This window comes from Eumetopias jubatus, unplaced genomic scaffold, assembly GCF_037043125.1.
Source record: "Eumetopias jubatus isolate StellerSeaLion01/CBP00866 unplaced genomic scaffold, mEumJub1_p1.0 scaffold_11, whole genome shotgun sequence".
In the NCBI taxonomy this organism is placed as follows: Eukaryota; Metazoa; Chordata; class Mammalia; order Carnivora; family Otariidae; genus Eumetopias; species Eumetopias jubatus.
The window spans coordinates 2,637,349-2,664,804 of NW_028274817.1; the positions used below are offsets into that span (position 1 = coordinate 2,637,349).

General features: G+C 46.2%; 1 protein-coding gene across 1 annotated transcript in view; it reads right to left on the bottom strand.

Moving 5' to 3' along the window:
- MTMR1 (myotubularin related protein 1) overlaps positions 1–27,456 on the bottom strand; it is a 62,250-nt gene that overhangs the window by 22,545 nt on the left and 12,249 nt on the right. The window contains exons 3-10 of the mRNA XM_028091975.2: positions 23,716–23,739; positions 17,459–17,534; positions 14,626–14,720; positions 14,144–14,251; positions 11,609–11,710; positions 11,219–11,302; positions 10,246–10,395; positions 9,167–9,355 (exon numbers count right to left, since the gene is read on the bottom strand). Of these exons, the coding sequence (XP_027947776.2) occupies positions 9,167–9,355; positions 10,246–10,395; positions 11,219–11,302; positions 11,609–11,710; positions 14,144–14,251; positions 14,626–14,720; positions 17,459–17,534; positions 23,716–23,739 (828 nt within the window). The remainder of the gene's footprint in view (positions 1–9,166; positions 9,356–10,245; positions 10,396–11,218; positions 11,303–11,608; positions 11,711–14,143; positions 14,252–14,625; positions 14,721–17,458; positions 17,535–23,715; positions 23,740–27,456) is intronic.

Below are 27,456 nucleotides of genomic sequence, written 5' to 3' on the forward strand. Positions count from 1 at the left end.
TTTAAGCAATTTAAGTAAAATAAAATGCAAATGAAACAAAAACAGGGGCTATGGCTGACCCTTTGGTAATCTCATAACAAAACCTGATCTATAATTAGCTTATATTTTGTGAAGGTCAACATTCAGAACCCATCCGTGATGAGAACATAGACAAACTGAAACCCGGATATGCTGCTGCTGGGAATTCAAACTGTGCAGTCCCTGTGGGAAAGTTTGGGGGCTCCTCAGATTTAAGCCCAGAATTACCACGTGACCCAGCCATTCCATGCCCACTGAACTGAAGACAGGTACTCGAACAAAAACTTGTCCATGAAAGATAACAGCAGCATTATTTGCCATAGCCAAAAAGTGGAAGCAACCCACTTGCCCAGCAGTGGAGGAATGGATAAACAAAATGTGCTCTCTCCATACAATGGAACATTATGCAGCCAGACAAAGGTAAGAAGTGCTGGTACATGCTACAACATGAGTGAACCTTAAAAACATCACACTGAGTCAAAGAATCCAGGCCCCAGAGACTACATGTTGTATGATTCCATTTATATGAAAGGTCCAGAACAAGGAAATCTGTACAGAGAGAAAGTAAATTAGTGGTTGATAGGAGCTGGGGGGGGGGGGGACACAATGGGCAGCAACTGCCAGTGGGCACAGGGTTTCTATCTGGGGCTATGAAAGCATTCTGGAGTTAGAGGGGATTGTTGTACAACATTGTGAATATACCAGAAGTCACTGAATCGTAAACTCTGGGACAGTTAAAATAGCCAGATTAATGTTATATGAATTTTATCTCCAAAGACATAATAAATGCATCTGTGAACCCAAAGACCACATCCTTCATTTCGTCTCCAACCACTTAGCGTGTGGATATTAATGCCCTGAGCTAAATACTGGGGTGACAAGTGGAGACCCTGGTCCTCAAGGCATTCACAATCTGGCAGGGCAGGCAGGTGAGGAGAGGGACGTGTGCAGCACAGGGGGGCAAGTCCTTTGCTGCAGGAGAACACGGGGTGCGCTGGGGGCACGTGGCCAGGCCTGGGAGGCTGCCAGGAGGACAGAAGAGATGTCGCACTGAGAAGAGAACACAAGTCAGGAAAGCTTTGCCGTGGGGAGAAAGGTCAAGGACACAGGGCAGAGGGGCTATGGTGTGTAGATACCCAGAGATGGGCGAGGACGTGGCTCCCCGAGAGGCAGGCAAGCAGCTGAGACGAGAGCACACCACGGCGGTGGCAAGAGCAGTGGGAGAGGCGGCCAGAGGGCGGCCTGGGGCTGGACGGCGCAGGCACGGGGAGAGGGTCAGACCCTCACTGTGGCAGACCACTGGCTGTGCTGGGCGGAAGGGCCTGGAGGAGGGTGGGACCTCCCGCAGGGAGACCAGCTCGGAGACGGGCACTCATCTGGCTGAGGGAACCGTGGCGGAGGCAGCAGAGCAGAGAGAGATGCAGCGGACTGGAGATCTTGAAGGGGCAAGACACGGTGGCTGACTGGGGCGATGGAAGCAGGAAGCCCATGAGGAGGCAGTGATGCCCAGGATTCCAGGCCGAGCACCCCAAGAGTCAGTGGTATCCTTTCTTGAGACCAGACTATTACAGAAGGAACAGAGTATTCAGCTTTCAGCGTAGTGAGCGCAAGGTGCCTGTGAGAAATGGAAGCAGAAAGGTCTGCAGGCAGCGGTCCGCAGCTCAGAAGACAGGTCTCAGCTGTGGCTACCGACACGAAGTCACTGGCCTATGGAGGATGTTGGAGGACAGAGGTCTGGCACGCCATGCTCAAGGTCAGCAGGTAAGCCAGGGGAGAAGCGGAGGCTGGGAGCCTGAGAAAGGCCAACGTCTAAGGCACAGAAAGCAAAGGAGACTGAGAAGAGCTGCCAGAGACTAGAGGAAAAAGAAAAAAAGGAAAAGAGTATTTTGAAAAGGAAAAAGTACTAAACTACCAAAAGCTTGAGAAGTCGAGGAAAAGAAGAACTGAAAAATACACGCTGGATTTGGTGAGCGCACCACGAACGGTCTGGGCAGAGCCGGGGACGGGAGCTCGCTTCACAGGCCGAGGAGGCGAGCGGCCGGTCGTGCGTGCCCCGCATCTCAGGGCAAGAGCTGCTCCCAGAAGCCCGTCTGTAAAGGGCAGGAGAACAACAGCGCCAGCTGGAAGGGGGCGGTGACAGTGGCTGGAGGGGCAGCTTATGCGTGCAGATGGGAAAGACTTCATGGCAGAGAGGAGGTCACTCGGCCACCGTAACAGGAGGCTTCTGTGGATGGCAGTACAAGGCAGCTTCCAGGTCTGGTGGCAGGAGGCTTGGTCCCGCCTCTGCACAAAGGCAAGGTCAGCTACTGAGGATGAAGGGGGTGGGGCAGGGTTGTACATTAGAAAAAAAAGTCATAAAGGGGCTGAAGTGGCCTCTGGGGAGCCTGGGGGGGTGGGGAGGAGGGACTTCCAAGCATCACCGAGGGCCCAGCTGAGGCTGGAGGATTCTAGCATAAATCTGGAGTGGCTCCAGCCTGCACACTGTGAGCCTTTCGTTCTCATGGAACATTCAGCAGTCTGGGGCACTGGCAGGAGAAAAACAGGCAGGAGAACGGAACTGGGCCAGGTGGGGTGCCAGAGGGCTACTGAGCCACGGTGTTGGCTGGCAGACATTAGGCAGGACAGTCTAAGGAGGCTGGGCTATAGGCAGGAGCACAGGAATACGGGCAGGGCCGAGAGGGAGCCGGGGCTGGGGGCGGGGGCACTGGGGCCTGGGCCCCCATGCACAGAGGACAGGCCGCAGAGTGACCTGGCACAAGAGGCTGAGTCCGAGAACCCAGGCTACATCTAAGAACTCGGCAGGGAAGCAGTTCCGGGGAAGACTGGGCTGCATGCAGCTAAAAGCCGGTTACCCGGGCGTAGGAGCAGGGGCTAAGCAGGAGAGAACGTTTGCAAGTGGCGAATGCGCCTCACAGGAAAACAAGAATTTCGTGTATTTGGATACCAGCTATACTTCAGGTTATTTCACAAAATTCTAGGCGACGCTTTAACTTCAGTGAAACACTTTGCAACACCCACTACGGGGACAAAGCAGTCTCGAGCACAGTCCTGCCTCCATGACAGAATTGTATTTTCATAAAAACCACTGAAGCATCCAATGAAGATGCTGCTGACAAAGGAAGTAACACCACAGCAGAGGGGTGAAAGGCACAGACTTGGTGGCAGGGAAAAAGGGTTTGTGATCCCAGCTCTGCCACCCAAATGGTTATGGTGCCCTCACCTCTCTGCACCCCAAACCTTCCCACCTGTAAGACTTTCAAAGGGCCACTGTGCAGATTAAATGCTAATTAACTAAGTAAAATCAAGCACGAGGGCAGGACTACCTCAGCGAGCACCTCCCACGTTTGTAGCCCAGCCCCTGCCCGCCGGAGCCCCGGGGCCTGGGGAAGCCGCTCTGAGGCAGTGCACTGGGCTCAGCTCATCCAGGCCTTCAGCACTGAGGAAGCCCGTGCTAAGGAGGGGCACCCGGAGAAGGTGTTTAAAGGCAATTTGTTGCCCAGAAACCGATCACTAAAGATACAAATAAGACAAATGACAATCCGGAAATGAGGTTATGGAAGTAAACAGGTGCAGAGAACAGGCACCTGGAGGTCTTGAGCCAGAGGGGGCAGGAGGGTGACAAGAGGCCCCACCTGTACCCCAGAAGGAACAGGGGGAAGGGGCCAGAGCGTTCTGGAATACAAGACTTTGCTGGCCAGACTTCTCTGTAATGGGGGCAAAACAGGGTTCTGGAGAGAAGCCGGAGATGTGGGAACACTGTTCCCTGCTAGCCCCCAAGGCCCCAAGAATAAGCCGATAGCAGTGGTGGCAGGGCCATCCCCAACCCTCGTGGGAAGAAGAAACCCGAACACCCCAGGGAGCAGCTGGCTGAAGGATGGACTCAGGTTTCCCTGCTTTCACACAGCTGTTCTGCGCTTGTGGCAGACCTGCCAGGCCATCTGCCCACCAGTCTGCCAGTCTTCAGCAGCAGGGGGAGGTTCCCAGGTGAGAGAATGGGAGCCTCCTAGAGGGCGGACACCTCCCAAGGGCCAGAGGAACAAAGTGGCAGGGGCAGGATGCCCAAGTCCACACACCTCTCCTGTAGTGGACTACATATTTTCGTCACCACAAAATTCATGCGTCGAAGCCCTAATCCTTAAAAAGATGATGTCAGAAGATGCGGCCTCTGGGAGGGGTGAGGTCAGGAGGGTGGAGCCCTCATGACGGCATTAGTGCCCTTATAAGAAGAGACAGGAGACAGTGGGCCTCATTTTGCTCTCGGCAGTGCGAAGACATGGTGAGAAGGTGGCTACCTACAAGCCAGGCAGTGCGCTATCACCTGACACGGGATCTGCTGTTGCCGTGACGTTGGACTTCCCAGTATCCGGAGCTATGAGAAATGTCTGTTGTTCATAGGCCACCCAGCCTCTGATATTTTGTTGGAGCAGCTTGAGCTAAGACGCCTCTCCCACCCAGTTCTCCCACTGGATGCTCCTCCTCTCCTGACATCGAGGACCTCTCCCTCCCTCTTTGGGGTCTCCTCCCACCACCTGAAGCACCCCGTCCTCCCGTGGGTTCCTCTCCGGCCTTCCACAGATGGCTCAGGTGACTTGGACTCCTTTGGTGGCTTTGCCCCTGCCCGCCCCCAGCCTGCAACCACCACCCAGCATGCCACCGGGCCCCAATCTCAACCTCCAACCTGACCTTTCTCTGAGCTCCAGAGCCTTATCTTCCCCACTCAGGCTCCTCAAATGCAACCGTTAAAGCTAAGTTCCTTCCCTCCACGTTCACTTTCTCAAGAAACAATCTGACTGAAAACCCTTTGGTGCCATCACACTGGCTCCATAATGGAGTCTGGACTTTTGAGTTCCCATACCATGCCACTTGCCATCAGGTCCCCTACATGGCGACTGTCCATGGAGAGAGGAACCCGAGAGGGGAACCCAGCCCGTCATTCCAGTCATGGAGCAGCTATTATGTAATCGCTGGGTTCCGGGGACCCTCAGAGTCGTCCCTACCACTTGGCGCCGAGGGCCCATTGCCTGGACGTGCACTGAATGAGGAACTGCAACTGTGTGCAGGGCACCACCACACAGGGAGACCTCCACTCATCTGGAAAGATGTCCCTGAGGAAGAGACACTGACATGTCATCTCAAGGACGGGGGAATGTTTAGCTCTGGGGGCAAAGGCTCAGAGATGCCACTGGGACATGCTACAGGAACAGAAAGAAGCATCCCACAGCTGGGACGTGGGCCGGGCAGCTGCGGAGACAGGAAGGGCGGGCCCGGGGTCAAGGGCTTCAGAGGCCCCGTTCAGGAACTAGATGTCACTGCCTCAAGGCACTGAGGGTGTGCGCAGAGGTAGATGTTTTAGAAGGTCACTCCGGCCATGATGTGGAGACTGGACTGAAGGGAGCCTCTACAAAACACTAGCAAACTGAATCTAGCAGTCTATTAAGGAGATTATACACCAGAACCCAGTGGGATTTATTCCAGGAACGTAAGGGGGTTGTAGGAGTTTCCTACGGCCGCAGTAACAAAGTACCACAAGCTAGGGGGACTTAAAATAACAGACTTAATCCCTCACAGTTCTGGAGGCTACGAGTCCGAGACCAATGTGTCTGGCAGGCTGGGCTCCTTCTGGGGGGTCGGGGGGAGACTCTGTCGCGTGCTCCACTCCTGGCTTCCGGTGGTGGCTGGCAAGCGTCGGTGCTGCTCATGCAGCTACGGCACCCCATCTCTGCCTCGCTGCCGCCTGCCATCTTCCCTACATGACCTTCTAAGGGCACCAGGCACCGGATTGAGGGCCCACCCTACTCCACTATGACCTCCTCTTCACTAATTACATCTGCTAAGACCCTATTTCTGAATAAGGTCATATTCTGAGGTTCCAGATGAACACGAATTTCTGGGAGATGCCATTCAACCCACTACAGTGGTCAATATACAAAAATCAGTCAGTGAAATACACCATATTAGCCGACTGAAGGAAAAAAGAAACACAGGATCATCTCAACTGATACAGAAAAGGTCTTCGAACATCTAATACCCTTTCATGGTAAAACCACTCAAAAAACTAACAAGAGAAAGGAACTTCCTTAGCCTGACAAGGGCACCTACTATGAAAAACCCACAGCTAATATACCCAATGGTGAAAAACTGAAAGCTTTTCCCCTAAGATTAGGAACAAGACAAGGATGACTGCTTTCACTGCTTCTATTCAACATGGTACTAGAGGTTCTTGCCAGGAAATTAGGCAAAACGAAGAAATAAAAGGCATCCAGATTGGAAAGGAAGAAGTAAGTAGGATCTCTACTTGCAGATGAGATGGTAATATATACAGAAGAGCTAACAGGGACTTGGACAGATAAAAGTCCTTGTTTGATTCCTAGACGTAACCGCACTACAGACAAAATCATTCTAGACAATGCTTCTGTCTCTTCCACGTGAGTTCACACACAAAGAACTGCCCTTGCTCTGTAGGGTGTTCAGAAGACTGCTTCTGTGAATGCAGCTCTTCTCACGCTTCTCACTCCTCTGGGATAGTACTGCAGTGGGGACAGGAAGTACGCAGGGAAGTGGAGAGACTGACGGGGTTAATGACCCACCAGCTGTGGGAGCACGGGGAACTAATTGAGAATGACTCCCCATGGCAGGCTGAAAAACACTCCCCCACCCGAAGAGATCTACATCAGATCCCTGGTGATTGTGAATGTGACATTTTTTGGAAAAAGGGTCTTTACAGAAGTCGTCTAGTCAAGGATCTTGAGATGAAGAGACCATTCTGGATTAGCTAGGGAAAGCCCTAAACGCCATCACAAGTATCCCTAGAAGAGAGAAGAGGGAAGACACGGACCCGTAGAGAAGGCCACATGAAGGCAGAGGGAGAGATCTGCACGCCGTGGCTACGCGCACAGAGCAGCCAACAGGAGCCGGAAGGGGCAAGGAACAGATTCTCCCCTGAAGCCCGTAGAAGGAGCACAGCTTGGGCAGATCTCAGACTTCTGGCCTCCCAAACTGTGAGAGAATCAATTTGTGTTATCTTAAGCCACCTAGTTTGTGCTAATTTGTACAGGAAACTCCTATCCTGCCCATGTCCTTGCCCGCCCTGTTCCTCTGCCGGTCTTCCCCATCTCTGTGACTGGCACCACCAGTCACCCCCCAGGCCAGACCACCGGGGTGGCGAGCTTATGAGCATCACGTGCTGCGGCCGTGATGCGCATTCTTCTCAGGTGTCATCCTGGTACATCTCTATGCCGCACGCTGTCACCTTCCATCTTACAGACCTGAGGCTTATGGAGAGGTCAACAACCTGCTCAGGGTGCAACAGAGCAGCAAGGGAAGAGCTTGGAGGAAAACCCAGGCAAAACTGGTTGCCAAGCGCAGGGTTCTCACTGCCCCACCTCTCGGGCCGAGTTGGATACACGGAGGTCATTACATGGGAGACAGCTGAACAGAGGTGTCAACCTGACAATAGGACAGACATTCTGCCTCGCCTTCAGGAGGGATCAGAGTGAGATGGAAACGCGGGTATCAAACTCAACATACAGAGAGTGTCTGGAGTCGTGGCATCGGAGGAGATAGCCCGGGGACATAGTGCAAAGTAGAAAAGAGGAGCCTGGATGGAGTTCAAGGAGCACCCCAATGTGGAGGTTGGGGAGAGGGGGAGGAACCAGTGAAGGAGACTGAGCTGGCCAGGTCGGAGAGAGGGACCCAGGCAGCGAGATGTCATGACGGTCACGCGGACAGAGCAGCTCACTCTGAGCTCAGGACCGATGACAGCTACCATGAACCAAATGCCTTCTCCGGGACAGGCCCTGTCCTGGGCCCTGTACAGTACTTCCAGGAAGCAGACATACTGTTGCTCTCACTTGAGAGGCGAGGCACTTGTGGTCTGGACAGATGAGGTCATGGCCCAGGGTCATGGAGCAAGTAACCAGGCCCCTTCTACTCTCCGAGCATGCTCTATGTTCCTCCATGGCACACTACGTGGCCACGTGGCAGATCGCATGACTGTTGCTCAGTGTGTCCCTCCCCAGTGCCTAGCAAGCCGTGACACACAGCAAGCACCCAGGGACTCAGGGGAAATGGCATGTCCGGTGGCTTGTGTGCTCTCTGAAGTGGAAGGTAATGGCTTCTCTCCAGAGTGAGACAGGGGCGGTAGGAGGTTGGCTTTTTGGAGATTGTGCTCAATGATGGAATAATCACCATGGAAAGAAGAGGCCCAAGCTGCCAAGAGAAACAGACTCCCAGGCACTGCTCGGGGGACACGGGCTGGGCGTGGGGCTGGTGATCGCACCCTTACACATCTTGCCATTCGCACCCATACACATCAGGCCCTCTCCAGGCTCCCCCCACACACGCCAAGCTGACACCTCCTGTAACAGAGCACCTCACCGTATCTGTCTTGGTATTACCCCAGCACCTGCCCCTAGTAGGTGTGCATTACATGTCTGTGACCCAAGTGTCATTTTGCAAGCAAGCATGAGATGGGAAGGGCTGCCGCCACCTTCCTGATCTCTGAAATGACTTGCAGAGAGGGCCAAGTCCTCTGACTGCCAGATGCACGCCTGCAGGAACACTGTGAGAAAGGCATTCGTGGGCAATAGAAACGACACAGTTCAGAGCTTTTCCTACTTGGAGAGCAGGTGCTGGAGGTGTGGCCTCTTAGCTGTGGCTGGGTGTGAAGGATCCCGTCCCCTCCAGCTAGCGGGGCTCGAATGGGAGTGGTCTGCGGATGACACTCCTGCATGTGATTTACGGCAACTTTGTACACGTGCCTGGTTTCACACAGGTGACTCCATTCTAACAGAGTGAGCTTCAGACCAGATATGAATTAATCAAGTAATCACCATAGTTCATGGGTTAAAGGGACTCCCAAGGGCCTCATGATCATTTCATTAAAAGTCTTACTTGATTCTTTAGGTGATAATCCTCTTTCTGGGTCTTTGCTTAATTAATTCAGCAGACAGGATGGTGGAGAAGCAATGAGAGAGACACTGCACAAAGCCCCACAGGCTATATAACGGCGAGGAACAGCTGGGGGCTGCTCAGAAAGACCCCACCTTCAGGTGGGGAGGAACTCCGCAGTCTAACTGAACTGCGTAACAACCTACGGCCACCACGTAACAAAAGAGCCACCGTTTCTATAACGTTATTGAGAACGTACCTTGTTGGTATCAGCGACACTGTTTTGTCGGGCATCAAAGATGATAAGTTTGTGAGACTGTGCGTTAGCATCCATTATCGTTTGCAAGTATTTTTCATCTTCTTTGCAGCGTTTATCACTGGGACCCACAAGTGGCTGGCTGCAACGGGTAATTGTTGCCTGACTTTCTGGATGAATCCACGATAACACCTAGTGTTTGTAAGCAACAAACATTAGTACGGTTCCTAAAACAATATGTGCCCTGATTGCCAGGCAGTAAAAAGAAGTTGTCTTTTTAAGCAAGGCCTCTTCTGCACATTTTCCTCGAAGGTGAGGGCTGAAACCAATGACAGCATGATAGTGGCTCTGGAACTCTCTGGGTCAGGTGGAAAGAAGTCTGACTAGATAAGCTCCAAAAATCCCCTTCCATCTCTCAAATTCTATGACTCTAAGGACAACAGAAACGAAGTCAAACTGACTAATGTCAGGCCTCACTCCTATTTGAATGACTCGTTTTATTTTGTCTCCTAATTTAAAAACATCTTTGTATCTTCACGATCACATAGGTGACAGAATGAGGGCAAAGTGAAGACAGTGTCTTATGAGATCTAAAGCTAGGCCCCCAAACCTCCAGTTTTCCTCAGGCGGCCAGGAGACTCCGGATTATGCCCGACCACAAACTCTAGGCTCAAAGACGCTTACTCCCTCCTTGGTTACGGTGAGAGTGTCACGGGTGGACATGTATGTACAATGTCATCAAACTGCACATGTGCAGTTACACCTCAATAAAGCTGTTTAAAACACTTCAGCCCCTGCCGGCTCCTACGTTGGCTTGGGTAATGGTGCAGCGTTCCACTCAGCATCTAAGAAAGTGTCTTTGCTCTAAGATGGCTTGACGAACCCAGTGATGGATGCTGTTAATGCAACAGTATGCTCTTTCTTGCTATGCCTTTGTTAGTCTCCACAGCCTATTGAGGGTCTTAGGCTTGTTTTTTCACTTTCTACTTTGTTCACTAGAGTTTTTTTTCTGTCTTGTTTCCTTCCATATTAGATCTAATACAGTCTGTGTTTATGCCTGAGTGACGATGTTTATTACTTACCGGGACTCTGCCTTTTGCTCGAAAGGCTGCCACTTTTGAAAGGTCAGCATCTTTCACACTAGTTGGCACGACAATGACAGCAGGGTAGGTGTCACAGAGCTCATAGTTACTGTTCACTTTGGATATTTTCCAGCTCTCATTTGGCAAGCCCTGCAGGGTGTTAGAGCAAACTTTTGCATTTTCAAAAAGTACTAAGCGTGAACCACATCCATTTCTTACTTTCTCCAAAAAATCCATTCATAATTTGTTGTCCACTGCTACTTAAAAGTTTAAATATATGATTATCTAACATAACCCATTTCTTACCCATTTTTAAAAATGTAATGAAGCAGAATTTCCAAACATATTTTAAAATGGTAAAAATTACATACTAGAATCCCAATCCTGTACATTTCTTGCTGTGTTTTCTATAAAGAATGAGCATGGTATTGCTTTTGAAAAACCCATAAACACTCTTTAGGGACACAGAAGCGTTTTACAAACATCTACAGTAAGTAATATAAATCACCATACCAAATATACAGTGGACACAAAGATTAAATGTCATGAAAACAGTATCTTATTGGAATATCTTGAACCTGACAATGCACTGAAGACTTTCTAGGCACAGAACACCATACCAGACTGATGTAGTCATGCCATACACTTAATCTAATTTAAGCCATTGGTTTTGATCCTTACTCATCAACTCCTTACCAGAATATCTAATAAAAACCATCTGGCCAATTCGCTTTTTAAACCCCTGTGCTAGTACTCCCCTTGCCCTCTGGAAAAAGGCTGACTAGCAGCAGCATCAAAGGTCTGGCATCGGGAGAATGGGGCATCCCAGGGATGAAGAACCTACAAGCTAGGAAAGTTATACCAACACACAACTTGTTTCAAACGGTTTTTTTCTCCACTAAATTTCTAACCTGTTAGAAAAGAGAAAGATATTCAACCCATTATTTTTGGCTTGATAAGGACCATATTTTACCTGTCTCTTATATTCAGATACAGGATCATAAACTTTCCACCCATTCGTTGGAAATTTTTCTTTGTAGTTGAATGCAAAGAGTGTCTGGATACAAAAATCACAAAAATACACATGTCAGTATTTCTTTGCTATATCATAAACCCAATATTAAAGCTTTTCATTCAGCTATGAGCTAGATATATTAAGATTTCTATTCTAACCTGTAAATTTGGAAGCAACACATTGGCACTTTCCTTAATCATTACACAGAACTGACAAATTTTAAATATCCTAATATTAGTCACAGAGAGAAAAGAGATAAAGGAAACCTCTGGAAAAAAGGAATAATGAAACATGACTTTTTGGACCTCCCCCCAACACACACGCAAAGGTATATTTTGGTGTACTTGCCTGCCCATTGGAAAGAGGAAATGCAAGTTTGTTGAGGTTTTCAAATATCCCAAGTTTACTCTGTTCTTCCTGCTTATAAGCAAGTCGCAAGTTCCTCATATCCTATTAAACAATTAGCAAAACTCATTTATTGAACATTTATTGAGTATCTATGAGTCAGACACCATGCTATAGAGAGATAAACGAAATACTTGTATTCATTTCTCATGTGATAGATTACTTCTACTAACAAAAGACAACAGAAGCACCTCCAACAAGGTAACAGCCATTGAAGAAACTGGAACAAGGGGGACATGTTGGGGAAAGAACTCATCAGATGGAAGCAAGAAGAAGGTTAGTACCCGGAAGATGTGCCTTCAGGTCCTGTGCACTGACTGCTAAAGGTGTGCCACAGAATCAGCTGCGAGCATTAAGCTGCCCAAAGAGTCGACTACAGATTTTGCACCATCCATAAAATAGAAATGTGACAGAGGTTTCTCCCTGTGCTCACAGCAAGGACTCTGTATCACGTAGAGACTATGTCCCTCAGTGCGCTCCTTACAGAAATTATGATGCTGTTTCCCAGAATCAGTTTCTTAAATGCCTCACCATGAAAGCTGCTGGCCAAGCCCGTGGGAGTGCTCCCAGTGAGGTGGCTCTGATTTCTCCCCAGCACTGGTTTGAGCAGGGCCCCCTGACCTTTTTAAACCTATGCCGTTAAACACAAAAGTCTCATTCTTCTTAACATGACATGAAATTTGAAGATAAATATGACCACAAACAGATTAAAGCAAGAGCAACTTGGGAAGTGGCAAAGTTATTGTTGCAATATTATTTATAACAGAGAAGAATGGAAATGACTGAAATGCCTGTCGACAGAGGCTGGTGCGCTGAGGAGCTGTCAGAAACCAGCAGCAGTTCTGCATTGATACCAAGGAGTTCCAAGGCCCACCGTTAAGGGGGAAAGAGGGGGCAGATGGGCTATGTAATACACTACCGTCTACATTTGTAAAGACCACATGGACACGCCTGTGCGCCCACCTGCCAGGACTGGAACAAGGTGGCTGGGGGGTTGGGTGGCCAGAGACTTACTCTTCCCTACACACCCCTTTTGTACCTTCTGAATTGTGTACCACCTGTTAAAAGAAACCAAACCTTATGCCTTGCAAGGCTCTCAGGTAGGAGCTGAGAGGGCTGGGAGCGTGGCCTTGGCACGCTAGGCTGAAAAACATTTTAAAGCAGCTATCAGCAAATCTCATCCTGGCCATGAAGACATCTTCACTCAACAGCCCCAGGCACCTGCCTAAGCAATGTCACTTCCCAGTGTGCCCTCCCTCCAAGCCACTCTGACTACACACACAAACACACACACCTTTGTAGCTGATGGAGCTCACTTGCTATTTAGGATTGCTGAGCATGCAAATCCTTCCAAGCAAAGGAGAGAGCAGGTGCGAAGACTCAAAGACCCGGGGAGGATGGGGGGGGCGGACACGAGGCGAGTGTGAGCAGCTGAAGGAACCGGACTAGCGAGAACGAGGGGAGGGTGGCCGGAGGTGAAGCTGCACAAGGCAGTCATCCAGCTCAGACCCACAGGCTTTTGGTGAGTCTTCCCTCTAGCCTAAGGATGATGGGAAGCTACCGGAGAGTTCTAAGAAGGAAAATGTCAAGTTCCCAAACTGCAGGACTCATCAAATCACCCCTCTGCTTTAAGTCCCACAACCACTTCACGAGGCTCAGCACGGGGAACCCTGGCCTGAGAAGGACGGACACTGCCCTGAAACACCCACAGGGAGTCTAGGACGCCAGTAGATTCATGATCTGCAAGAGTAAAGGATTCTTTGAAAAAATGGGTTCAGCTGCAGTCTGGGGCCAACCAGAGGGAGCTGTGTTCAGAGATGTGATCAAAGCAAACAGACTGGCAGGAATCCAAACCCTGACCATGGAAGGGATCCTAGCAATTCCGCACAGACTCTCTTTCCCGGGACTTTAGGGTTGTTAACAAAGTGCACCCGTGAGGCAAAGTCTTTGGGAATAAGACACACCAGTTAAAGTGTTTCGTAAATGACTAGTCATTAAAATCATCACACACATTTCTACTTAACCCACTGGAGGAAGGGTAGAAAACCAAACATAAGCATGGCTCAGGTGAAAATCCCAACATCGTGCTTTTAATCACAAAATTTGTAGACTATTGCTGTCTCTTCAGGAAGTCTCTGACCATCCACTGTTCTGAAAGGTCGTGTTAAAGCAACAAACTGGAAAAAAGTATTGATCTCTGCTTTTCACTTGGTTTCTCTGAAATGTAACAAATAACATCAGCACTTAGGTTATAGGTCCGTGTTTATTAGAATACTTCGACAGAAGACAAGAGGTTTACCTCAACGGCTTCCAGAGTGGTATGAATTAGCTGATACAAGATTTGAAGAGGCCTCTGTCCTGAAACCATGTGAGTTACTAACAGTCCCAGGGACTCTCACTGCCCAAAGACCGTGAAGAACGTGTCAGCAAAGGCTCCGCACTGACCGCCCGGCAGTTTCACCTGTGTTCGCACCGTACCTTGCACACAATCTCTATGCCACAGGAATTGTCCCCGTGGCTCTGCGCTCCAATCTTCTCAACTCTGCTAATCACACCAAGGGGAACATCGAGGACAAACTTCGGGTCCTGGGTTTACAAATTAACAAAGGCCTATCAGTGCCAGTCCTCAGGGCTTTCACACTTGAAGTCTTCTCTGGGTGAAAACACACGTTTAGTTTACATTTCCCCTTTGTCCCAACTATGAAACTGAAGGCTGATTTATAACATGCTTTATGAAGTCGATGTCAAGGCTACAGTTAAACTCCTCCCACCAGGTCTAAGTGTGACTTTAACAGCATTTTTTTCTGGATGCAAAATCTATTTCCAGATGTGCACATCTTAAAACTCACCCTGTGGTTCTCTCAGAGTGATGGGATTTCAGGGTTCTTTTCACTTTCTTCTTTATTGTTGACTGTGTTCTGAAGTGTTTTTAAAAAATGAAATACCCTTTAAAAACTTACCCTTTCTACATTCTTGAAGTACATCTTAAAGTCAGTCACTGTCAGGCTTCCACTCACTGCTCCCATAAATGGGCAGATGTACATGACGTCTTTCACTGAAAGAAAGAACCCCAAGCAGCAACTTTAGCCACAGACCTGTGCTTCAATAAATCTTGTGTTTCTAAATATATATATTTGTGATTCCAGTTTTCTAGGAACCTTATATTTTTTATCACATTAAAGACACAGATAGTCTTCTAAGAAAATTCCATTTTGTACAATTCTGATTTGCTACTTAGTGGGGTTTTAAGTAAAGGGCCTCTTAATAAGTTACAATTTGTCATTATTTTCCAGGTAGTTAACATTTTCCCTGAGTGATAAATTCATCATGTTCAAAAACACAGTAATTAAACTCTGAAGACCCCGGGCTGTTATTTCATCAATTACTCCTAATGAAAGCTAATGCACCTCCAAAGGAAACTGTTTTACAGATGACAAAAAGTAGAACCACATCAGTGGCGTGGAAAATGCCTTCTTTGCTTCAAACTCCTTATCAGCTTCCATATCAATCTTTATTTCTTATTGTTAATATCAACATGTTTAGTATCCCTATCGACAACGTACTGCAGTCCAGCAAGTGTGATGAAGCTCCCGCCTGTCCCAAAGATAACCACACCTTCACCATCTTCCCTAAGTGCCACTGCACAGGAATAGCAGGAGCATATACAGCTACGGAGGAGTCCGAGGGGGACAATGAAAGGCACTAAGGTTGTCACCCAGCCAAGTTCTCAAAACACTTCCATTAAACTTTCCTACAGCTCAGTATGTACTGGGCAGCTTCCATTGTTGGGGTCCTAGGGGTAACTGGGCACAATTCCTGCTCACAAGCAGCCACGCCCTATGAGAGGTGCTACACAGGAAATCACCATTTCTGTGAGCAGAGCCTCACAAATGCTATCATCACTGTGGGCATGGTAAGAGCTCAGAAAAGGACCCACTTAGCTCAGCAGGGCAGCAGAGGGTGAGGCGGGATGGGAGAAGGAAGGGAAGGAGGAGAGAGCGCAGAGTTGTCGGAGGTCAGTGTGGCTGGGTTAAAGGGTGAAGCAAGGATGACGGGACATGAGGCCAGAGAAGACTTGTTCGGGAAGGTTCACAGCAGCTTTGTGACCGCCAACAAGGAGAAACGGCCCAAATATCTACCAAGAGATGAATGGATAGGCAAACTGTAGTGTAGCCACATAATAGGATACTGTGCAGCAGTAAAAAGGAAGGACTTCTGACACATTACACAATATGGATATCAAAATAATTATGCTGAGTGCAAAAAGCTAGACAAAAGAAGAAATATTCAATGATTACGTTTCTAAAACACTGTAGAAAATATAAATTAGTCTACAGTGCTTGGGGATGGGGGAGAAGGCATGGGAGAGAGGGATTATAAAGGGCCTAAGGAAATTTCTGGGAGTGATGGATATGTTCATTATCTTGACTATGATGATGGTTTCCCAGGTGCATAATGTGTCAAAACGCTTCATGTTGTACACTTGAAATCTGTGTAGTTTGCTGTCTGGAGAAGAAGCAGAGGCATGACATATAATTAGCTCTGCATTTTAATCAGATCATTACAAAAGCGGCATGAAGTAGGGCTAGAAGAACTCCCAGAGAAGGAATAGTCAGAGAGGCCAGAGGACCACCAGGAGTGAAAAAAGTTCCAGAAGCTAAATGAAGAGTTTCAGGGCGCCTGGGTGGCTCAGTCGGTTAAGCATCCGACTCTTGATTTCGGCTCAGGTCATGGTCTCAGGGTTGTGAGACTGAGCCCCGCGCAAGGCTCTGTGCTGGGCTTGGAGTCTACGTGAGATTCTCTCTTCTCTCCCTCTGCCCCTCCTCCCGCTTCTCTCTCTCTCTCTCTCTCTCTCTCTCTCTCTCTTTCTGAGAGAGAGAGAGAAAGAAAGTTTCAAAACCACCAATAGGATACGCAGGGTTCAGAGCCACAGATACTCAGCAGCAGTATTGTTTGGAGGCCCTGGTAGAGCCCAGCTACTCAAACATTCTTTCTTTTTTAAGATTTATTTATTTACTTTAGATAATGAGAGAGCGAGGTGGGGGGAGAGGGGCAAGCAGACTCCATGCTGAGCCCGACATGGGGCTCAATCTCATGACCCTGAGGTCATAGCCCAAGCTGAAACCAAGACTCAGATGCTTAACCAACTACGCCGCCCAGGCGCCCCTCAAACATTCTTGACACAAGATGATTATACTGAGATGGAGCACACATCTTTGGGAGGGAGCAGTGAGGGAAGAAGGCAATACTCAGGCTAGCAAACTACTGACCAGCCCAACCCCGGCAGTGGTGAGATGAAAAGGTCCCACCCAGTTGCCCTCCCGCCTGCCCATGGCACAGTGGGCTCCCTGCTGAACTGCCTGGCGGGCCAGAGGGAGGATGGGGGCGCTCTACTCATGCCACTCCCCTTACAACGCAGGGTGGCACCACATGTGCTCTTTTTCTTGTGCTCAAATTGTACTTTCTGGAATCCCATAAGCCACTGAAATTCTTTGGCCACGTTCTCTAACCTGTTACTAAGATATGACATGGATCTTCTGTCAATATATTCTTATAGTGAAGGATTCCAACGAAGCATTACATCACACTGAGTGTCTAACCAGCCTTCCGTTCCTCAGGAAAAGGCAGGCCCCCCTTCTGTTGGTGATGTCACCGCACACTCAACTAGAGCTTAGAGTGATCCTATATAGTCTTCTATGTCTGATCTCCAGCACATACAGCACCTGTGCTCGCAAGTAAAGTGCCGTTTCATTTTGCGGCTCTCTATAAGCGCAGTGTACTCATTAAACTTACCAGTGGCCTTGATGGATTCTCCTGGAAAGAGTGGCGTTTCTTCCATCTGTGCCAGCTTATTTCCATCTCTTAGAGCCTGGCAAAAAAACCAAACAGGAGTAAATCTCACTTTCCTGCTGCACACCTGAGAAGAATGGTGGTGTTCTGTGCTCTTGCCACACGGCTACAGAAGCGTGCAAACTGGATGCCCCCTCCCCCTACAAGACAATCTCAAAGCTCAGCATCACAGGACACCATGCTGCATTTTCTAGCAAATTGTTACACATATTTGAACTCACAGTTAGAAAGCATTAATACAGAAATGGCTTGACATGACAGATAAATACTGCAATCACTACACAGACAGCTATTATAAAGTGCCTACATAATTTGGAAATAAGGTCAGAAAAAGGTTACCTTCTGAGCATGAAACTAACACAAATGAAATCAACATTAAATGTAAGTGCTTCGCTAGCTGTAGAAATTACCCAGCCTGTAAGCACTATCTAGTGTGGGAAACCCTGAAGTCTAACTGAAGTAACCAGGGAGGGGTCTCACGGCAGTAACATTACTAAGGAAAGCCCTAGGCTTTTGTACTGCAGCCCAGCTACCTGCGCGTGTGCACAAAGCGTAGGGGTAGGGGAAGGGAGTAGCTAGCAGGCTTGTCAGTGTGCATCCCATCCAGGCCATGAAAGAGCGTGCTCTCATCTGGCAGACGGGGGTACGTCCATCACTACTGCGGAGCAGGGTGCGTTCATCGGGCTTTCCCCAAACCACTTCACCCTGTGCTCACCAAGCAAATCACTAATGACTTATCAGGTTTCCTAACTACAGTGATACTAGGAATATGACGTCTTGGATGGCTGCAGAGACACACACCCAGATTTCCAAATGTCCAGGTTGGCCCTGCTGCCCACTAGCCAGTTTCTTGTGAGTTTGGTTGGATATAATGCCAGATAGTTCAGCAGAGCTGAGAAAATGGTGTTCGAACTACAAAGCTATGGACCAGAGCCTGAACTCGGGGCCTATTCCAAGTTACTGCCACCCTGTGACATGCTGCCAAGGAAACTGGTCACTTTCTCCTCGGCATCTCTGACACAATGTGTCACGAATAAGAATAAGGTGTTCAAAACCCCAGCAATTCCCAAGCTGTGTTTCATAGAGCATTAAATTCCCAAGAGATGTGAATAGGTCTTTTTTGGTCAAGTTTGGGTAATGTTGGGTTAGAGAAAAGCTAAACTGTGGGTTTGTGTTTTTTTTTATAGTGAGAAAAGTCTTTAGCATATTAATGCACACCAAATCAGCAAGAGGGCGCTAGAGTATGTTGCATTTCCCATACCGATTTGATCAGTGGCTGCTTTCTCCAAAAAATAGTTAACATCGGGAGGCCACTAGTGTCCAGACAATACTACGTTTTCAGCATAATTTTGTGAAGCAAAATATTTAAAATGGATTAAAATTTATAATTCTAAATTACTGAAAATTATAATTCTAGATTATTGAAAATTCAAAATTAATTTTTTGCATAGTCTTAAGAATACTTCAATATGTTTTGTTAATGGGACTTAAAGGTCAATTTAAAAACCCTATACATCATAGTTTTATCATTTTTATAAAACAAAGGAAAAAGGTCAAAATACAAAAAGCAGGGGCGCCTGGGTGGCTCAGTCACTAAGCGTCTGCCTTCGGCTCAGGTCATGATCCCAGGGTCCTGGGACTGAGCCCTGCATTGGGCTCCCTGCTCTGCGGGAAGCCTGCTTCTCCCTCTCCCATTCCCCCTGCTTGTGTTCCCTCTCTCGCTGTGTCTCTGTCAAATAAATAAAATAAATAAAATCTTAAAAAAAAAAAAAAAACAAAAAAAATATAAAAAGCAAATTCCATGCTAAATGTCGGTTGGGGCATGTCTGTTCTACAGGAAGGGTACAAAATGATGCGGTCCATCCTCCTTATCAAGATACACGATTAAAAGAACACAGATTAAGGGCTCATTATTACCTCTGAACAATTTTATTCAGCTTGATGTTTTGGTCCAGATTGGTTTTTAAAACACTTCAGTAAAATTTTTTGGGACATAGAGAACCGTTAAAGGGTAAATGGAGAATTGTTAATGGATTCATTTTTATGCTCACACCTGATGTGGAAACATCTTTTATCAATAAAGCATAAGCCAATATTTATACTTCTAAATGTCCAGTTTTAGAAATACTAACATCACCAATCTTAGAAGTCTTAATTTGAAGTTCTGCTTTCTTTTGCCTGAACCAGTGATTAATTTTATAAAATAGTTACAAAGTGAGAAAGCTAGTTCAATCAATATCTAAGTTTAGGGTTACTTCAAATAGTACACTGTTAAAGCTTATTTCAATGGTTAAATATTATCATATATAGACCTAAATTCCTTAACTTATATTTAAAAATAAATGGGGATGGGTTATTTTGAAATACATGTACCAGAGCAAGCTGTTCTAATCAACTGAACCTGGAAGGGGAGTGGGGAGGGGCAGGGCCGGGGGAGGGGGGGGGGATGTGATTTCACTTTAAGCTTTATAGCGAGCCACATCAAACACTTTCAAGTCCTCTACACGGGACTAGCTACTAAAAAGTTACAGATGGGAGACACCAGTGACTGGGACCACTTTGAGAATGTACAGGGCTCTCAAGATTGAAGCTGAAGATCAAATATGTCTCTTTTCTGATAGCCATGTTAAATTTGGCTTGAAATACCTGTGCATATAAATGAGGCATGAACGTGCTGGTAAGACATGAGACAAACCTTTCACTAATAATAATTCAATCCGGGGCATGCTTTATAAGTGATGGAAAAGCAACTATCAGAACAAAACAAATGATCCCACTGCTTCTGACTTTCCCATAAAAGTTTGATTTTGTACAGGAAACACATTTAGCTTTAGCATAGGAATTCAAGAGAAGAATGGTTTCTAAAGGCTCGTTATTTTGTGAGTACAGTAGATTCCCTTAATAAAGGTGGTGTTAGGAAATGGGACTCACACTTGTGCTACATTAAGCTTTGACTGCAACTACCAAGTTGCACAAGACATGATTTGACCCTTGATTTATCCAACCCATGTACAGTACAATCAAAGAATGGAATATTCTTGTGGACAAAATTTGATCTCACGAACACACTCATTCCTCTTGGCGTCTCTGCTCCACGTGTTGCCCAGTTGAGGAACTCCCTGTGATGATCTCATCCAAACCCTGTTCCAGTGACCCTGAAAGTTCCAGCGGAAGGCCCACCAGCTCCCTGAATTTGTCCCTGAGGACTCCAGCCCACCAGACGGCCCTGGCCTCTCTGCTACTTTTCTCGTGATGAACCGAAGCTGCTGGGTGGACAGTTTCTATAATGGCTGCATGCCAAAAGCAGTGGTTTTCAAATCGGGCTCTTCAAGGTGCTTCCAGGGTCATCAAAGGAGGGTGGGCTGGGCAAAGGCACAGCTGAGCACGGGGGTAGCTGACCTTCTAAGCGCTTTCATATATGGAGATTCTTCCTGGAGCTGCTCTTCTAAGCGCTTTCATATATGGAGATTCTAAATAAGCTTTGGAGAAAGTTCTGAGGTTTTAAAAGACTCGAGAGGGTCTTGAGGAACCGAGCAAAGAGTAAGCACTCAAGAATTTTGATGCATGATTTTTTTTCTTCTGATTAATAAATATAAACCATATGGACTCATTCTACAAATACCTACAAGGCACCAGGTACTATGTTGGGCACAGACCGTGCAAATTTGAATAAAGCAAAGTCTACAACCTCAAGGAGCACCCTGAGCATATGCATCTGTCCCCTCCCAATCTCCGTAAAGGCATTTCAGAGTCCCGTTGTGACTAAGACCCCTTACCTCATAGCTAACCCTATCTGGGAAAACTGAGAAGCACAGATGAACAAATTTCTGGTTGACAAAATGTTGGATAAACCAATTTTTGCAAATAATGTCATAATGGAATCTACCAAACTTGGACAGGAGAGCACTACTGTAGTGGAAAAGCATTTGCTTATCATATAGAAATCTAGTATATGAAATGGCTTCTAGATACACGATCTGTAGCTACAAACAGATGAACATGTAGAACTTGCCACCTGATCAGCTTCGGCTTCAGAAGGGTAGCCATTGTGTTCTTCCTGAATCTCCTGCACAGCACCAGGTGCGTGGACAAGAAAAGGCAAAGAGGAGAAAGAGAAACACGTGCAAACAGACAGGTGAAAGGACAGAAGTTCTTTCTTAAAGAGACACTAAGCATGTAAAAGTTGACACACCTTTCACGGCTTTGCAAATCACAACATTTTCCCCCTTGGAGTTAAGGAAATAACGTGTTGGTCATCTATAGCATCCTCAGCCTAAAATGGAGTAGCTATTCTGTGTTTGTGTTGGGGCGGAAAAATGAAAAGCAAACAAACATCATGGATTTCAAAGAAGGTACAGTCTAGTTTAAATCAAACAATACTATAGCATATGGCAAACAAAATAACAGACACATAATATGCTCATACAACATAAAGCATACCATAGTAACCTAGTAAAGGGCAAAACCAAGCCAAAATACAAAGGCAGTTCATAGACACGTATTTTAAATGCAGTAAAGTACTCATATACTCTACAGAACTATTGCTCAGGGCTCAAGTCCACTAGTATTAACAAGCTTTCCACACACATGCACATGCACACATTACATGCTGGAGACATACATATACATATAATCTGCAAATTATTGCTAAATAAATGTTGTGCTTTATGAATCAATACCATATTAAAGGTTTCTAATTACATTATCAATGTTCTTCAAAGAAACAGCTAAAAGGTCACATATCTTTAAGTGTTTTCCAATCTCTTTAAAGGTATACTGTGCTTAATTTAACCTCTTCATAGAATCAATTCGTTTTTGAAACTTTAAAAATTGGACTTTCGGTTCAGCAGGTGATAAAAGAACATAAATGCTGAAGACGACAAGATGATAACCCCTTTTAAAAGTTGTATCAGCTCTCTGAGGCTGCAAATATTAAAATTTGGCATAGATATATTTTTTCTTCATGAAACTTTGGTTCCCATGACTATATTTCTTTAAAAGGCAACCAGTGAAGAAGTAGCAAAGCTTTACAAGAACTTACTATTTCTCACCTTTCATTTTTGTCAATATGGTAAAATAGCTACCTAATACATTGTCATGCTTTATCATCAGATTGAATTTACTACACAGTTGGTACTGCTACCATTCAAAGCAGGGTAATTTTTAAGATGCAATGGTTTTTGAAATTTCCATTTTTTTAAATACAAAGAAAATGAATCATTCTTTGATAAAATTTTTAAAAACAGAAAAATGAATGACTAAACAACAAAAAACTACACAGTACTTCAAAGTCCATGCAAATGGGAAGCCAAACACTGATATTTAACAATGTGAATCAGTGAAAGAAAGTGATTCCCACAAGTAAAAGAAAATGTGGTGAAAACAAGATTAAACAGAGATAAACCAACTGGGATAACAAGAATTTGATTTAACCTGCTTATTTTTGTACTACTTCATTGGCTTCAGTAAGATTAACCATTTTAAACTCAAGTCATTCTGTCAAAATCCACATTATTTTCATTGAATGGAAATAGGTTAATTTTCAACATCTGATACTCAGGTTCAAACGCATGCACGTTACCAATCTTTGTCTTGCTTTATGCATATTCTGAAATAAAGGGAAGGAAAGTCATGAGGAAAATATAAGCGACAATCCACTACTCATAACAGCTACATCTGTATTTTAAGAAATATTAAATGGAACTGATTCTGTTGAATTTATCCACAAGACTGGCACTTCTGCTCCTTAGATTCAGCATGCAAAAAGAAAGGTGACTTGAAATCTCACTTAGATAGGATGGACAGCAAATCACCACTTTGCTGGGGTTGTTAAATTCTTTAGCATGAGTTATGTGGTAGGCGAGGTGAAAAGAGGACTCTGCAGGCCTGGCCATAGGAGCCCCTGCCATGAATCTCCATTTGGTCAGAATTCATGTAGCCCAACAAAAGTCAGTACTGCACACTGGCAACAACTTGTGCATCCTGCCCTCACGCACACTGGCTCTCATCGCACATAAAAACACCGTGACAAATAAAGCGTCTCTAGTGAACACTTAAAGCTCTGACACAGCACAGCAAGTTGATCTGAGTGACTCATAAACCCAGTGAGAAGGTAAAGAACGCTAAATAGACTAAGTGTTCGATCAAGCACAGAGACACACAAGTAGGCGGTCCATGTGCCAAAAGCCACATATCCTTACCCTTATATCAGGCCTCCTGAAAACCTGTTAGTTAAAATACAGAACATCATCATCATGGACACATTCCTATTGACCTGTGAAAGATGCTGTTAAGCTCACCAGCCCATCCCGATAGAACAAAATAATCCTCTAACTAAACCAACCAGATCAATCCTAACACATTTGCCCTCCAAGTTTTGTTCGCTATCAAATCAATCGTAACACATTTGTCCTGTAATTCTCAGGCAAGTCTCTGATTTGGAGAAACTTACTGCCCTTAGGCTAAGACAAACTACATTATTTTAAACACAAACCCCTTCTGTCAAGTACCATTATAAGCCATTGTGAACAGGCTGTGTATGAAAAGTTCAGTTGTGTGTCTGTTTGGAATACTGAATGCATTTTCCCCATAGAAACAATGATACAAAACGGCGGTTCTGCTCCCAAAGCAGCCCACAGAAACAAAACAAAAACGGAACCCAAAAACCACAAAGCCCCCACACATGACCCAGAGCACAGCTCAGCTGTTAGTGCTAATGGTATCACAAACCCTAGTTAGCTATAAATCTTAAGCTGGTTTCTATAGAAATTATATTTCCAGCTCGTACTCAGGACTCCAAAGTGAAACTCCCTGCTGTGGCCGCCCCCCTGGTGCCTGCCCCTCACCCTACTGCACAGGGAAGAGGCAGCTGCAGGTGGGAAGAGGTAGCTGGCTCTGCTGGGAGGGGAGGGGGGAAGCCAAGCTTTATTAACCCTCGCCCGTGACTTCTACTTGAACATGCAGTGTATGCATCGGGAAAGCTCTGGCTGGAGAAAATACCCAGAGAATGGATGGAAAGCGAGGAAGACTTGAATGTCTTGTTCCTCAATCCATATGTTCTATGGGAAACAGACCATTTAAAAAAAAAAACAAAAACAAAAACCAGTGAAGGTTCCAATTATTAGCTTTATAGGTTTTACTCAGGATAGATAAGATCATATGACTACACGGCTACTGACTTCAAAAAAACATCATTGCATCATCATTAAAATACCCACTGATGTAAAAAAAAGGTTCTGAATTAAGTGATGATACTGTAGCTCAGAGACCTAAAGCCCATAAATTCCTAAATATAGACTAAACTAAAAAACCTAAACCTGGCTTTTTTTTTTTTTTTTTTTTTGCAGGAGGGGGCGATGGGTATGTTTATCCTCTTAATTGTGGTGATTAAGAGGTGTGTACCTATCAAAATGTATCAAGTTGTATACTTTAAATATGTGAATTACACCTGGAGAAAGTTATACAAAATCAGGAAAATACATACCTATGTTATTAAACAATGCAAAATGGGGCACAGATGGCAATACAAACTCAAAATAGAAGGTCTCACCTCTCCGAGCATGTTCATTCCCTAGTGAATGGTTCTATGTGTATAGTGTGAGTAGCAGAGAGCAAAACTGAATTTTTTCCCAGACAAGCACCAAGATTTAAATTTGTATAAAAGTTTGCATTGGGGTTAAAACTCCCTTCCTCTGCTCTCAGGTTCCTTTCAAGACATCCTTTAGGGTGCTCCACACCAGAGAAGCGAGGGCTCCCGCTGACCATTTGTTCCTGGTAAGGGGGTCGGTGTGCTCTTCTTTGCCCCTCTGGGCACTCTGGGATCTGTGCGCCAGCACACTGGGAGGGCACGGCCTGGTCTCCCTGACCGGTGGCGAGTCGGCCTGCGTGAGCCCTGCCCCGAGTAAAGAGGCTGCAGGTGTCCACAGCTGCCTCTGGGCCCACCATGGCCTCACACCTAAGCCAGGCCCTCCAAGCCAGCTTTGATCAATTATCGTGGTCTAACTCTGTTTGGCTCCTGTCTTAATTCTTCATAAGGTAATAGCTGACACCACTAAACCTCCAAAAGTGTGGAAGGACTTCAGGAAGTTTTCAACCGCGGCCAGTGCCAGTGATACAAATACCAGCAAGCACATGTGTTGAAGGTGTTGTGCTAGCCGCTTCACACGTGTCATCTCGGCCCTCCTGACCCAGCCACTGGGAAGGAGATACTGTTATCCCCCTGTGACAGATGAGGGAACCAAGGCAGCAGGAGGTGCCGTAACTCACCCAATGTCACATAGCCAGCAACAGCAGAGTGGGAATTCAAACCCAAGCTGGTTGGCTTTAGCACCCATGTTCTTACCCTCAATATGTCACCCCTCCCCACCCCAAACCTTTGCCCCTTCTGAAGGAGGTTGACAAAGGCCCTCAAGGCTTAATGCCCAGAATGTCCTGCTCCGCCCTCCTCACTCCTCTCATCACATCTTGTTTACACATCTATTTCAAGCCTCACCACAGTCGAACTTGAACTATATGTTTTGGTGTCTCTTTCCCCTACTAGGAATTCCGTGCAGCCCAGCCCCTTGCACGTAACAGGTGCTCACATCACGACTGTGGACGTGGATGGGTGTTCAGCGGTCAGACTGTGTTCCTCCAGTATTGGTTTGCACTACCACACACATTTGTGTAGACTGGGAGTGTACGGTAAATGAGGACCGTGTGCATTTCATGCATAGGCTGCCCTATTTAATACATTAAACCTCTGCTGTAACACCCATTATGCAGATGAGGACATTGAAGCTCAAGAAGGTTAAATAACTTGTTGGGCAGCTCGTCAATTACAGGACTGGGACTCAAGGCAAAGTGCTCCGAATCCAAAGTTTATGTTCTTTTTGATAAGCCACATTAGACAATTTTAAGTCATATAAGTATGAGTGTTTTATAAGTGACCTGTTTAGAACTTACGCATCTAAGAGGCTTCTTTTCAAGAAAAGACTGTGATACTGAAGTAAAAACACCAATGTTTTCTATTTCAGGCGTGAAGCCTACAAATAAAGTAATTCTGCTGTAGCTATCAGAGCACTGCAAAATGAGTTAAAAAGAAGAGGTTTGTACCCTGCTCTGAAGAGTGAACTGTTGGCTCAGGAGATCATTCCTCTTGCTGTTGGTGTCTTAATAACGAGAATTCTACCCAGCTTGGTGGTCAACGGCTGGCCAGAGTCAGAGGCCGAGGGCAGGTGAAGACAAATCTTCACTAGTCATCAAAATATAACCCCAGTCTTTGGGAAACTAGCCACACCTGAATCTTGCCTGACCCCCTTTGTCAAACGTTAGCCTGCAACAGTCACTTTCCACTCTCTGAAGCCCTCCAGGAAAGGGGATGAAGGAGCTGTTCATGTTCAATTCCACCCTCGATGAAACAAGCTGGCCCCAACTGCCACTTAGGAAAGGGATATTTGTAACTCAGCTAGTAAACTGAGATCTGATAACTGCTGATATCCTTTCACTAACTAAATTCTACCATCTTTACTAGCATAACTTTCTGTTTCATTTAAATAATACTTCTGATATATCATGAGTTTTAGATGTATTAATCAAGATTTATTTTACACGCAATATAGAATCATTCAGCAGTCTGTAAAAATCCCGACTTTTCAAAAATTAAATTTTAATTTTGGGATAACTGTAGATTCACATGCAGTTGTAAGAAATAATAGAGATTCCACGTATCATGTCATTCAATCTCCCCAATGGCAGCATATTACAGAACTACAGAACGATGGCAGCACTGGGGAAACTGACACTGATACAATCAAGATGCAGAACAATCTCATCACCAGGAGGACCCCGACTGTCACCCTCCTATAGCCACATCAGCTTCCCTCGCAGTCCCTCCCCTTCTTAGCCCCTGGCAACCAGTAATCTGTTCGTGACTGTAATTTTGTTATTTGAAGACTGTTACA